We start from the raw sequence: 15,168 nt of genomic DNA, 5'->3' as shown, positions 1-15,168 counted from the left end.
CATAAAATGAAATATTTGCAATCCAAGCAAGCACATAGTTACCGTATTATTTGCCCCACTTCCTTGGTGCACAAAATTGTGGGTTGAAAGAGATATAGTAGTTGTAAATCAGTAAATAAATAGAATTATAGTTTGTATATCCTAATCAAAGTGTTCAAAGATATTCCTTACACAAGACTGAAGTATCTCCTTTGTTTCAGGTTTCTGAATCCTACACTACCGGTCTTCTCAAAACTGGGAAAAATTGTATTACATGCTTCATCTCTGGCAATAGTAAGCTACTTCCTTCTCATTTTTGTGGGAAAGAAGTATGCAAATATTCACAACTACCACATCAGACACACTCAGGTAATAGTTATATGTTGCAAGGCAGAAGCTTCAAGATGGAGTTTTCTGGGACTTTGATTTGATTTGATTTGATTTGATTTGAAAAATGGCCAAACGGGCCAACTTGAAGTTTATTTCTGAACTTCTGGTTGGGCCATTGGGCTGTTTTTTGCCATCCCCAGGCTTCAGGAGGTTTGCTTGAACCTGGGGACAGCAAAAAAGAGCCAAAAAGAATGCTGAAAATCAGCTGGCCATCCTGCGAGCTGGAGCCGAATAGGGCAACAACTTGTGTGCCCTCAAATATGGCTCCATGTGCTGCCAATGGCACGCGTTCCATAGGTTCGCCATTACTGATTTAAGAGATACATTAATTAAAAAGACTGAATGTCTCCCTAAAAAAAGAAACATCTTTTGGTTACAAATGATAAGGATATATTGATATTCTGAAGTTTGTCATCTTGACTTTTTTTCTAATGGAAAATATTTCTAGTCCTTATATTTCACAGCACAGTAACGTGAATACCAGGAGGTTTATCTTTATTTATCATGTGCAGGATTTAATAGCAATTGGGCTATGCAATGTCTTCAGTTCATTTTTTAAGACTTTTGCTGTCAGCTGTGCAATTTCTACAACTGTTGTTCAGGAGAAGACTGGTGGAAAAACACAGGTGAGTTAGATCCAGTTTTTGCTTCAAATCTAGATTTGGGTGTATTTGTTAGAACATGGTTTTACTTTGCTGTTTGGGCCATGCAAAAGGGATGTTTTACAGAGTTTGTTAGCACGAACAAAAGGTTAAATAACTACAGCATTTGAAAAATTGTATTGTCATTGTATTGTCACTTCATTGTATTGTCACTTCATGGTCCATTATTATCACTCTCAGTGGAGATGAAATCATCAGAAATCATGGGCAGAATTTTTTTTTAACCACATTAGGGTTTTTTGGTTAGACACATACATGTTTGCAAATTGACCGGTCATAACTTTTGATTAGCATTATTATAAAATATAATTATATTTAAGCCAGAAGAACAGGTGAACTCTCCTTGAGTTCAAGCTCAGTTCTTTGTGACTTTGTTGATAGGAGTTGGGATTTTTGGGGGGGTTTTGGCAACTGTCAGAAATGTTTTATAGTTGTCATCTTTCAGGATATCAATTTGACTCCTCGGTGTAACTCATTAGTGTGATGTACCTTCATCTGTCATCCAAGAAATAAACAAGTCTGATAACATTTGTGTCTTTGAAATTAAGAAATGTTGACCAAGTAGACTATTCTATAGATAGTCTATAGATTTATCTAGATATAGATAGTTATAAATCTAGATAAATTTATAAATTTATCTAGATAAATGTTAAAAACATAACAAGGATTACATATTACAGTTTTAAAAACAAATAAATAGATTAAGACCCTGTGGTCTGCAGATCCTTGGGAAGCCATAGATGTCATCATAGAGAGTCCACACAATCTTGAAGAAATTTTATGATTTAAATTAACAGATTAACTGATCAACAGAGTTGGAAGGGACCTTGCAGGTCACCTAGTCCAACCCTCTCCCCTACCCAAGCAGGAGACCCTACATTTGCCTCTACTTAGGATCGAACTCACAATCTTCTGGTTGTGAGGCAAGAGCTCTAGACCATAGCAGCTGGTCTGATCTTGAATTAAATTTTGGTCACATATTATCAAAAATTTGCTAATAAGTAGGGTAGTATGTAAGAGGTAAGGCAACTGCTTCAATGTTGAACCAAGAAATACAATAACAACTTATTGTTGTAACTTGTGGAAAATCCTGAACTGTAGTAAAGAGCTATAGAAAACACCAACCAAAGATACTGGCTGAACTGATATGGCAAGAATGGTGTATTCCAGGTTCCTTTGGTTTCACAATAGCATCTATTGGAAAACTTTGTAGCAGCACCTACTCTCTGAAATGAGGGCCCCGTCCTCCTCCAGATTCAATGGCCTCTATTCAGTTGACTGATAGTGATTTTGTCAATGCTCCAAATGTTTTGGCATTGCACCCAAGTCAATGCTTTGCTTTCTTTTGCCAAATCTTTCTAATGCTCTCACCAGGTCCTTCTTCTTCTTCTTCTTCTTCTTCTTCTTCTTCTTCTTCTTCTTCTTCTTCTTATTATTATTATTATTATTATTATTATTATTATTATTATTATTATTATGCTTGATTGCCCCAAAACTCAGATGTTTAGACTGGATTTTGCATTTTTATCCACCTCTAGAGTGGATAATATCCTAAATTTCCTAAATTTTAAGATAATATCTGTTCTGTCTGGGTTCCCCCAGACCTCAACACCAACTGGAAAAAACAGCCAGACACTCTGGTAAAAGCCAAAAGTATTTTATAGCTGGAAAAAATAAACACAGAGGAAAACCTGTTCTTCCCAACAGACAGGCTATAATACGTTACAGCAGAGTCCTGATGTCCAGCCAATACAGCAAGCTTCTTGCTGGCACCCCCCCCCCCCCCCAAGGTTTCAATAGTCAAAGGCACAAACCAGGATTCCAAGACGCCAAAGTTCACAGCCAGGTCCCAAGACTCTCAAAGATAAAACTCCACAAGCCAGGAAGGGTGGGTCTGCCTTTTAGCCTTTCCAAAGAGCACCACACCCAAACCCAGCTGTTGCCTCTTTAATGCTGAAAGTACTTAGCCAATTGATTCCTTCTCTGAGTAGCTCTCCTCTGTCGCAGATCAATTATGGCTTGTGCATTTTCCTCTAAGGAATCCAGGCTGCTTGCTGGGGAGAGCTCCCTCTGATGGAACTCTGGCTGTCCTCCCTCTTCTTCAGCCTGGGATTCCTCCTCCTCGTCTGCCTGCACCTCCTGTTCCTCAGCCTCTCCCTCTGAGCTGGAAACCGACAGAAGATCAGCCGTTCCCTGAGGGGCCTCAGACGGAACCACAACAAATATCAATGCCATATTTTTTGTAAAACTTTTAACTTTTTTCTCCATCGCTCCATACATAAATGAATACACCTTAAAGTATTACAATATTACAATGAAACACATAATTATACATTTTAATCAATCATTCATAAAATCTTTGTATATAATACTTTGTTCCAGATATATCAGATTCTAAAATATTAACATTCTTATCACACTTAAATCTAGGATACTAATTATAATAAGAAAAGCAAAAAGAAGGAAAAATATTTCTATTGCATTCCAACACGCTGCATACATTTCCTTTTAATTAATTTCTCATCTACTTCATCTATCTATCTATCTATCTATCTATCTATCTATCTATCTATCATCTCCATCCCCATTTCCATAACTTCTTCTCTTTCTTTCTTTTACCTTTATACCAATAAGTTCTCTTTCCCCACAATCTTTCTCTCCTCCTTAAATCTGTTTTCTGTGTATATCTATTTTTTTTCCATTCCATTTTATAACCTTATGCATCTCAAAATCATCATAAATCTGGACATAATAATTTTAAAAATCTTTTTCTCTTTTATTACTGTAAACCCCAGTGGAATCATTATACGGTAATCTGCTAGTTGCCCCACTCTCCTCCAAGTTGGTTGTATGATATCCTACTTCCAAGTTTGAGAATCCCTGGCATAGTAAAAATCTTGAGTCCAAGTCAAGATCATCTAACTTCAAAACAGTAAACTTTATTGAAGGCAAGTCATGAATAGATTTAAGAATCCAAGTCAAATTAAGGAATTGGCAGGCACTTTAGCAATAGATGGCTTTTTAATCAAATTAATAGAATATTTTTTGTTGTGATGGTTTTTGAAATTACATCATATTAATTAACATGGTATACTGTATATCATTCTTACATGTTCTGAAAGTAGGTTGAGTTAGGTGGCCTAATTTGACTTTAAAAATATGAGAAAGAATTATCAGCATCATGTTAACATTTCTATTTTTTTTAATTAGCTTGCAGCTCTTATTGGAATTTCCTTAATGCTGGTATCAGGATTAAAATTGGGGTATTACTTCCAGTCCCTTCCAAATGTAAGTTAAAGTGAAAATCTAAATAATTTGGATATATAAATTTTGTGGCGGAAGATAAGATTGCTCTCTTTAAAAACTCAGGTCATCAGAATATTGATACATTCTATATCCCTGGAGGATTTTTTAAAAAATGTTTTATTTACTTTATATAAATAAAATAAAAATTCCATTTCAATCAAACAGTATGTTGTTTAGGTACAGTTGTTTTTAGGCAATCATAATCAAAATGCTTACAATAACATTCATCACAATAACATTGATACTTAATAACAATAATATTTAACTTGTCTATTTTATCAAATTTCCATTTTAAGATTTATCCTTTTTATATCCCTGCATTTCTAACTTCTATTTTTATTGCCTAACCACTGGTAAAACAAATCCCATGACAAAAAGTACGTATTCAGTTTCTTCTTTGTCCTTAGTAGTAAGTGTTAGTCTATCTAGTTCTGCACATTCTAATATTTTCTTAATTACACTTTCAACTGTCAGGATCTTGTCACACTTCCATATACAATTCTAGCTGCAGTTAATACATGTAAAATCAAGTACTGTATATAGTCCCTTTGTTCAATTTCTATCCATTGCTTCTTGTTCTGCATTCAAGTGCTTCCGAAAATAGTTTGACTCCCTTTTCTTTGGAGCAGCCCCTCAAATACCGGATCACTGCTTTCATGTCCTGCAACTGTTCTTCATATGTTTTACTATATCAATGCATTCTGACATTTCAGTTTTTTTGAGAAAAATTCAATGCCTATGAAGATCAACACCAACTAAAGGACAGGCAGCTATGATTTCACATTTTTGTGTATACAGGTAGTCCTCAACTTATGATCAGTTGCTTAAAAACTATCTGAAATTATGACAGGACCGGAATGGGAGTTTTATAGCCTATCAAGCACTTCTGACTGTTGTAAAGTATTGTACCCCACTCCACAGTTACATGACTACATTTTGGTCACTTGGTAACTGGCTTATCTTTATAACCAGTTACAGTATCCTATAGTCACCTGGTCATGATTTGCAAAAGTGTTTTTCCCCTCCTACTAATTTCCACCTTTTTCCACTAGTTTCTGGCAAAAATCACAATGTCTCCTTAAGCGACCATCACAAAAAGAGGCATAAAATTGGGTCCAGTCACCTGGATGTCACAATTTATGATCATAATGACTTACAATTTGAAGTCCAGTCCCAACTGTAGATATAAGTCGACTATCTGTATAACAAAAAGAAGAAAATAAAAAACTGGAGAAAATAAAAAAATAGAAATCTTTAAAAATACAAAAAGAAGGACTTTGGCAAAAAAAAAAAAAGCAGACATAGTACAAGTAGTGATAGCCACCTTGGATGCAATCTCAGATGTTGATATTTGATGGTGTTATAGATATCGTCACAGGATGTAAACTGTTCCAAGTAAAACTGTCTTCTGCATCCTTGGAAGGATACCTAAAGGGCTTCTTTTATATTGAATGTATCAAACCTGCACACCCTAATTTTACACCCACCCACCCACCCCAAAAAAAGTCCTACTTGGAACTGCTTATATTCTCAGACACTACCTGAATAAGTCTTAGGTTTTTAGTTAAGGCTTGAATTATTAAGTGTCCACAAGTTTTAAATTGTGAATCTAACTGTGCATTACATCATCATCATCATCATCATTGATGAAGGATGTTTTTAAGAACTTGGCACCTGGAGCTCACCTAATTCTGGAAAATTAGAATATGTAAATATAATGATAAAATCTAAATCTTTGCAAAAGTATATAGCGCCATGATATTGCCTATCAAACTGTTAACTCCTATGGAAATATTTTCTATAATATCTAGAATTGGCAACCATATCTTTTTTTTTTTTATTTACCCAGGCTGTTTTGGCTGCCATTGTACTCGTCAACATGTTTCCATTTCTTGAAAAATTTATGGATGTCCCTTACCTGTGGAAACAAGATAAATACGATTTTGTAAGTTTTGCATGATCTGTGCAACAATGCTAAAGAGTCAAATTAAACCAGGTAGCAGATTAATTAGCACATCATTGAACAGAGCCAATATGCCAAATATCCTGTAACTTGGAGTCAGAAGAATGACTTTGTGGCAAAATTAGATAAGATGATAGAGACTAAATGTACATTTTATAAAAATAAAAGTAGAAAGAAGAAAAGAAAAGAAAAACCTATCAAGTGCCCCTGGTTATATTGTGGCACCAAAGGAGAATAAATGAATTGGGGGGTTTTCACTGTGTACTTTCTCTAATGATAAATATTTTAACTATGTTTCTAGAGGATACTATGATATTATATTAATACTTTCAAATATGTCTGAAAGCTATCTGAAGATTCCAGTTTAATGGGAGAGGTTTAGGCTCAATAGCTATTGGAAGAGAGATCTTTGATTTTTAGGTTAGTTGTTGACATTTTTGCATTTCAGATTAGATCCATTGCATATTGCAACTTGAATACACAGTAGACTGCTGCAATATTATTGCAACACTACTATTAACCAGAATTTTTTCAACTTTTCGGATCTCCAGCCTTCGTTATTAGCCTTGCTTAATAAGATAGCATCCCCAATGAAGAAATTGATGAATCTCACAACTTGCTTCATGAAATCTACTTTCTAGTCCTATTTACCATAGCCTTGACCAAAATATTCCAGTGATACCAAAGAGCATTTTCTGACTATCTCCATATCAGTTCTTCCTAATCTCCTAGAAAGTGATATATCCAAATAAATGAATTAGAACATTAGCTATGAGCAAAATACTTGGTGCTTTTTACCATTAAGCTTTAATCTCAAAAGTGACCATTGCTTGTACTGAAGCTGCTGGAAATAAAATCTCAGAACTTTTTTTATCTAACACAGAAATTTTGAGAGTATTTATTGTACAGATAACACTATTCATTTAGTAGGATGAGTTCTGGCTAATTAGAAGGACCCTGTGCCTTCATCTGTGGAGGGAAGAACTCCTTAAGGTTATGTTAAGTGATGGGCGAACCCAACAGTGTTCGGGTTCGGCAAGTTCGGACGAACTTTACGCAAAATTTGTCCGAACCCAAACCGAACCCGAACCCGAACGGGGAATCCCTCCCACGAAGAGATTCCGGGGACAGAGCTTTGACGTCATCGGCAGGTTGCTAAGGACGCCAAGGTGATCACTTCCTGGATTCCATGTAATCCAGGAAGTGATCACCTTGGTGTCCTTAGCAACCTGCCGGTGATGTCAAAGCTCCGAACGCCGAACACGACCCCGAACTTTGCCCGAAGTTTGAAAAAATTTCGGGTTCGGCATACCGAACACCAGAAAATTCGGTACGGACCCGAATTGTGCGGGTTCGGTTCATCCATCACTAACTATGTTCCCAATGATGTCCATGAGATATCTTTCTTGAGAGTCACAAGGCTCCCTGCCATATCTTATTTTTTTATATTGCTTTAATTTTTAAGAATTAGTTAATGAACATTTAGTGTGCTATATTCTCATTAATATTTCTACATCTCACACAGACCTCATGGAACATCTGGACTCTAGCACAATGCTCTGTTGAGAAATATGTTCACCTTCTGAGAAACAAAATACAGATTTAAGTTCCAAAGCTATCATGCTTCAAGGGAGTGGTAGTCAGGTTGAATAAGGAGAGTGTTTTCCTTGAGCTATATTTTGTATATTTCCTTGCCTTTACAAAATATATGTATATCAGTTGACTTTTCTTAATGGGATACATGCTGTATGTTCAGAGGGGGGTATCAGCAGCTTTTGACCAGTTCTGGAGAACTGATAGTGGAAATTTTGAGTAGTTTGGAAAACCAGTATATACCACCTGTGACTGGCCCCACCCCAGTGATGGGTTGCTGTCAGTTCAAACCGGTTCTTTAGAACATTAGCAGAAATTTATGGCTGATTGCCAAATCAACAGCAATGACCAGTGGTCCATGCTCCCGAACCAGTCCTCTGGTCTCCGCAGCTTGCAAAAAAACCCTCTGCACATTCACAAAGGCTTCTGCACATGTGTAGAGGGTCGTTTCTGGGTCTTTTGCACAACGTAACAGGGTAACAGAACATGCACTTCCATCGCAATGTGAACCGGTAGGGAAGGTAAGTGAAACACACCCCCATCTATTCTTTGCCTCCAAGTCTCAGCTGATTGGGAGGAAATGGGGATTTTTCTGTAATCTTCCCCTGGAGTTGGCTGGGAATGGAGATTTTACAATATCCTCCCCCTACCACACCCACCAAGCCACGCCCACCATGCCCACCAATCCATGGCCACAGAACAGGTAGTCAAAAAATTTGAATCCACCGTTTATTGTTTGGCTATGTCTATGTGTATTGTAGTACAAGTTATAATCGTTCTTAGAACAACTGTTACAATTAAACTGCAGGGGCTTTATCATACCAACGAAATATTTTGCTTTAGGGTTATGGATATTTAATTTATGATTATTAAATTGTTAATAATAATGTTCCTGTTTTCATCTTTTGAAGGGAATTTGGATTGTGACCTTTCTAGTTGTTCTCTGCCTTGGTCTGGATATTGGCTTGGGAATTTCTTTGGGATTTGCCTTTTTTATAATAAGTGTCAGATCGCACAGGTATTTCTCCTAGCATATTGTTATCCTACTCCACATGACAAGTTCTAATGTTAACTTTTTCTAATCCTTCTACTGTAAGATGACTTGAACTTTAAGAAAAATAACTTATAACTGATAATAACAATAACTTTGTAATAAAACAAAATAATCAAATGAAATTTTCCTTCCATCATCAAGCAGATAATAATCTTCCATCTGTTGGAAATGTTCTAATTCTGGATCTCTTTCATCAGATGGGGTAATATTAGTTTTACCCAAATGATTTTAAGAGAGACCTCTTATATATATTAAGTTATATATATGTTTTCGTAGATTTTATTTTCGTTGATGTTACATACTGTATATATATTATATAGTAGTCTTCCTTTTCAAATTCAGCAAAAATACAGTATGTTATATATACTATATACGGTATGTACTATACTATACAGTGGTACCTCGAGATACGAGTTTAATTCGTTCCGGACCTGGGCTCTTAAGTCGAGCAGCTCTTATCTCGAACGACTTTTCCCCATAGGAATTAATGTAAATAATTTTAATTGGTTCCAGCCCTCAAAAAACTCACAAAGTTAGTCTAAATTATGCAGAAAGACATGTTTTTAATGAAGAAATGTACATGTACATATAAATGAATAATGAAGTTTCTTTCACTTAACTTGTAAACTTTCTTAAACTTTTAAATTTACATATGTTCAACTTCTCTGCCACCCAATCCTGTAGGACAGAGGTCCCCAACCCTTTTTGCACCAGGGACCGGCTTTAAGCGATCAAGAGAGGAATGGGTGAATGAATGGACGGAGGGTGGGAAGGAAGGAAGGAAAGAGGGAAGGGACAGGAACAGAGGAAGGAAGCAAGGAAACTTATGAAAGGGGAGAGTAAGAGAGGAATGAGTGAAGGGAGGGAGGGAGGGAAGAAGGTGGGAAGGAGAAAGAAAAGAAGAAATAGAGGAAGGGAAGGTAAAAGAGAGAAAGAAAAAGAGCAAGCAAGAAAGAAAGAAAGAAAGAAAGGGGGAAGGGACAGGAACAGAGGAAGGAAGCAAGGAAACTTATGAAAGGGGAGAGTAAGAGAGGAATGAGTGAAGGGAGGGAGGGAAGAAGGTGGGAAGGAGAAAGAAAAGAAGAAATAGAGGAATGGAAGGTAAAAGAGAGAAAGAAAGAAAGCAAGAAAGAAAGGGGGAAGGGACAGGAACAGAGGAAGGAAGCAAGGAAACTTATGAAAGGGGAGAGTAAGAGAGGAATGAGTGAAGGGAGGGAGGGAAGAAGGTGGGAAGGAGAAAGAAAAGAAGAAATAGAGGAAGGGAAGGTAAAAGAGAGAAAGAAAAAGAGCAAGAAAGAAAGAAAGAAAGAAAGGGGGAAGGGACAGGAACAGAGGAAGGAAGCAAGGAAACTTATGAAAGGGGAGAGTAAGAGAGGAGTGAGTGAAGGGAGGGAGGGAGGGAAGAAGGTGGGAAGGAGAAAGAAAAGAAGAAATAGAAGGGAAGGTAAAAGAGAGAAAGAAAAAGAGCAAGAAAGAAAGCTGCAAGCACCCCCCCCCCGAGCCCCCCAGGCCGGCTGCAACCTTTTAAAACACACGCGCCGCTTCGCAGCTGTCTCCTGAAGCCGAACGCGGAAGTTAGCGTTTGGCTTCAGGAGACAGCTCCTTGGCGCTTGTATCTCGAATTTGGGCTTGTAAGTAGAACAAAAATATCTCTCCCCTCCCAGCTCTTATCTCGAGTTGCTCTTAAGTGGAGCAGCTCTTATGTCGGGGTTCCACTGTATATACAGTATATATATACCATATATGCTAATATATATATTTGTTTTTGTATAATATAATATATATAATATATACACACACACACTATACACTAGTTTATATACTAACAAACACGTCTTTGAAAATCTTGCATGTTCAAAAACGTATTTGAAAAACTGACATTGATGTTTCAGTTATATGGCTTGAGAATAACTTATGGTATTTTAAATACCTGATTTAGCTTTCTGACATTAAGAAGTTGTAAAGATAGTATCCTTGTTTCCCCCACTCCCCAAAATCTTTTCTTACATTTCATGCCCTACTTCTAAAACCTGCTTTTCTTCTCTCTCTATGCTCTGAGCCTATATAAAAAAAATAGATGGAATTTATACAAAACATCATCCCAGAACATATTACTATATTTGCTCTCAGCTATTTTATTTTATGTTTAAAGATCCCTATACCTTCTGGAAAGCATCTCACATATAATCCCATTTATATAAAACTACAACTGTAAAAGCTGGACTGTGCTTGTATCGTCTCACCAAAGTTGTTAGGTCGGTTGCTTTAACTGCTATCCTTTCTGATTTGCTCATTATCATCAGGACATTAGAGATGGAGCATTTTGCTGGATTAGATGTCGCAAGAGACATCTTCCCCAAAATGCTGGCTTTCCCTTATCCTTTGTGTTCTATAAAATGGACAAATCAGAGAACAAAGGAAAAAGACAAAAGAAGGAAGGCTTACCTAAGACCATTTAAGTGCAATGCTCAGACACTCTTTCTTCAGCTGCCCTCTCTATAATGAACTCTGAACATATAATGAAACCTAAAATCTTATCTGAGAGGGTCTTAGTGACTCTTTTAACTGATGATTACTTCCTTCCTATGCTTTCCCTATATTTTATTTTCCCAGTAGTTTCCTTTTTACACCTAGAAATTTGGCTCTGTTGGGTAAATAAATATATTTCTCATTAAAATATAGTCCTAATAGACACCAGTGTGTTGCAAAACAGATATATATAGTCCTTGACTTACAATTATATCCAGAAAGCTGGTATTAAGTCATAAATTGAGGCACATGACCTAAATTTTCCAGTCTTTTTTGTGGTGGTTGTTAAGCAAACCCAATTCATAGGAAGGGTTTTTTTTTTCTGGAAATCCTCAGAAAGCATTGCAAATAGCAGTCACATAACTGTGGAATACCATGTGTCGTGAGGGTTGTAATGCTGACCCTCCCAACATGCAATCACATGATTGGGGATAGCAAAACCATATATGAGGGCTGGAAATTGTTTACAGTCTATATTGCAGCCATTCCATTGCTGTCAGAACTTCAAACATTCATAAATGACCAGTTGTAAATTGAGGACTACTTACACAATGTTTTGTTATGTTTTGTTTTTCTGATCTTTGGGCAGAAAGTCCCAATGTGCTGTTAGTTCTGTTTTTCTAGAAGAAAACTCTTGATTGAAAGAACAAAAAGTTCCTGTCTGGAAAACTAGATGCTGTTGGGGCTGATTGAGGTCAGCCAATAACAAGAACCATTTACTTTGGTTTTGGCTTTGGAAGATGTTCTAGTAGACTATCACTTAAATATGAGCCATCATATCCTGCAGATGCCAAAAAAGCTAATGCGATCCTACCTTCCATCAACAGAGGGATAGTTTCAAGATGATGTAATGTGATATTGCACTGGTGAGTCCACAGAACTTGCCAGGGCAGTCCTACATGTACAGTACCTAACCCAGTTCCCAATCTATACTCTCCTCTCATTTGTTAGAATAATTAGATGCAGGATTATTCTACTTTGTGGCAAATTGCTATATTCGGAACAAGTATTTGTATTTGTATTTATTAGATTTGTATGCCGCCCCTCTCCGCAGACTCGAGGCGGCTCACAACAGTGACAAAAACAATATATACTGACAAATCTAATAATTAAAATCTAAGATAACAGTTATACATTTAAAAATCTAAAAGCAAGGAACCCCAATATAAAAAACATACATACAGACATATCATGCACTAGGACTACATAGGCAGGGGGAGATGTCTCAGTTCCCCCACGCTTGACGACAGAGGTGGGTTTTAAGGAGTTTACGAAAGGTATCAAAACAGCATGCAGCACCAGGGCTATTAAGCAGTCCCATACATCGTTGTTTGTCTAATTCTCTTGTGTGATATGTATGTTTTTAAAAGAAATAGTCTGCACCAGCAAATGCTAGTAACCTAAAGCAGAAGAAATGATTACCTTTCAGTGTCAGACCAGCAACATAACAGAGGTGGTATTTATCCAGTTCTGACAAACCGCTAGTGGAAATTTTGAGTAGTTTGGAGAACCAGCAAATACCACTTCTGGCAAATACCAGCCCCTCCATCTATTCGCTGCCAGCAAATACCAGCAAATTCTATCTCTCCCCATCTATTCGCTGCCTCCCAAGTCTCACCTGGTTGGCTGAGTCTTCTTTTGTTGCCCTGCACAGGAGAACAGTGCTGAAAGTAGGTTAGTGGGGTGGGGAAGGAATGGGGATTTTGCAATAACCTTCCCCTGCAATGGGGAGGGAATGGGGATTTTGCAGTATCTTTCCCCTGCCAAGCTATGCCCTCCAAGCCACCACACACAGAAACGGTAGTAAAAAAAAAAAAAAGGAATCTCATTATGCAACATAATGTATTTCTTTTCCGCAATACCAAAGCTTCTCTATATTTCATCAAATGAGCTATATTTCATCAAAATAGTAGTATATTTCCTGTCCCTTCTCCATGTAGGTATAAAAGTGGAAAATATAATACAAAGGGGTCTGCACTTCATTTAGATGAGTATAACATTATGCATAAACACAATTTGTATTCATTATCGTTTCTCCTTTTTCTCTAAGAAAAATAATATTTCAGACATATTTCCAAGGTGAGATAGGTTGTAAAGTTTTGATCCATTGATTTTATTATATTTCATAAAGGGAAAGTAGATCCAATGTGTACCCTTGTTTCAGAATGAAGATGATAATATTGGGTCAGATTCCAAACACCAATATTTATCGCAGTTGCTCTGACTATGGTGAGGTAAGAGGGAGATAAAATATATACTTTATTTGCTATAATCATTTTCCATTACCAGCAGACCAACAGTTGACAGGTCCAGATAAATTAATTTCAGAAATGATTGTGTCAGCCTCACCCCAAGACAGTGATGAACACGTTTAGAAACTACTGCATGATACACATAACAATTGACAGTTTCTGAGTGAGCAGAAGTAGCTTAGAATTTACTCCTATATCCAGGTACATTGTAAACCTTTTGCATGGTTTATAATCAAGACTTGGATTCTCTCTTATTTCCAAAGCTCATAATGTTCACATGACAGATGTTTGTTTATATTCTCTGCATCCCAGCTCTGCCATTCTAATAAGTCCATCAAGTTCAGTTGGGATATTTTAGCTACTAACTGAGCCCTGGCTCCTATTTTGTTAGGGAATTATACAGTATATAATTATCAGGATTGTGATTGATAAAGTAATGTTACCTTTCATAAAGCAAAATTATTGCCATCCTGACTACCATTCTGAAAAAACATCTCCTAAGAGACTATAATTAATAGTTGTCATGACAACCATAAAAATGCATTTTATTAATGCCGATTGTGTTAATTACATTTGATTTCTGCATTATCTAAATGGTGTTTCATATGCCTAAATGTCCCTAGTATTAGATTATGTTAAAAGTGAAAAATGATGTTCTATACAAACTGCCATTTCAGGGCTCAAGATTGACTCAGCCTTTCACCCTTTTGAGGCAGGGGTGGGTTTCTCTTACTTTCCATATTGGTTCGGAAGTGTATGCATTGCTATGCGTGCATGCATGACCGTTACATCTGGGTACTGACCCTCTGCGCATGCACAGATGCCTTTGTTCATGTGCAAAGGGCTCATTGCCAACCATTTTCAAGCAGCGGTGATCGGGGAACCAGTTTGGGGGCGTGGCAAGAAAGCCATCACTTTCAAAAGCCAAATTTCTGCCACCACCTCACATGAACTGGGCCAACACACCACTGTTCTGAGATCAGTAAAATGGACCCGATTATTGGTTGCAATAGGCTGACTCTGTAAGCCACTTAGAGAGGGGTGTAAAGCACTGTGAAGAGGCATATAAGTGCTATTGCTATTTCATTTGCAAATAATTTCAAGAAAACTGTTAAAATAGTTACATGCTTAAAACTTAAAATACCTTTTTAGGCATTTGTTAAAAACATTATCTTTCTATCATAAAATCCTACTGGGGGATTTCTAGAGTCAGCAGTTTTTAGTTTCGTGGTCAATTTTTCTCTAGTAGGGATGAGCAAGTTTGTATGTCAGTGCATTTGTATGTGTTTGTGTATGGTTCTCTGTGTATGTATGCATGTGTGTTTCCAAGCACCCATCTTTAGTCAAATTGCCCTCTTGTACGTAGAAGAAGGAGATTATTATTATTATTATTATTATTATTATTAATATTATTATTATTATTATTATTATTTATTAGAT

The 15,168-nt window shown here is 36.8% G+C and overlaps 2 protein-coding genes across 2 annotated transcripts in view; one reads left to right on the top strand and one right to left on the bottom strand.

Moving 5' to 3' along the window:
- SCP2 (sterol carrier protein 2) overlaps positions 1-15,168 on the bottom strand; it is a 281,976-nt gene that overhangs the window by 238,821 nt on the left and 27,987 nt on the right. The gene's annotated exons all lie outside the window — the stretch shown is intronic.
- The window catches only part of SLC26A8 (solute carrier family 26 member 8), a 47,534-nt gene that overhangs the window by 24,848 nt on the left and 7,518 nt on the right, over positions 1-15,168 (top strand). The window contains exons 9-14 of the mRNA XM_070748965.1: positions 201-348; positions 882-995; positions 4,242-4,319; positions 6,187-6,282; positions 8,805-8,911; positions 13,641-13,710. Of these exons, the coding sequence (XP_070605066.1) occupies positions 201-348; positions 882-995; positions 4,242-4,319; positions 6,187-6,282; positions 8,805-8,911; positions 13,641-13,710 (613 nt within the window). The remainder of the gene's footprint in view (positions 1-200; positions 349-881; positions 996-4,241; positions 4,320-6,186; positions 6,283-8,804; positions 8,912-13,640; positions 13,711-15,168) is intronic.

Source organism: Erythrolamprus reginae, chromosome 3 (genome assembly GCF_031021105.1).
Source record: "Erythrolamprus reginae isolate rEryReg1 chromosome 3, rEryReg1.hap1, whole genome shotgun sequence".
Lineage (NCBI taxonomy): Eukaryota > Metazoa > Chordata > Lepidosauria > Squamata > Dipsadidae > Erythrolamprus > Erythrolamprus reginae.
Note: the sequence above shows the minus strand (reverse complement) of the source record. Positions and strands in the feature narration are given on the sequence as shown.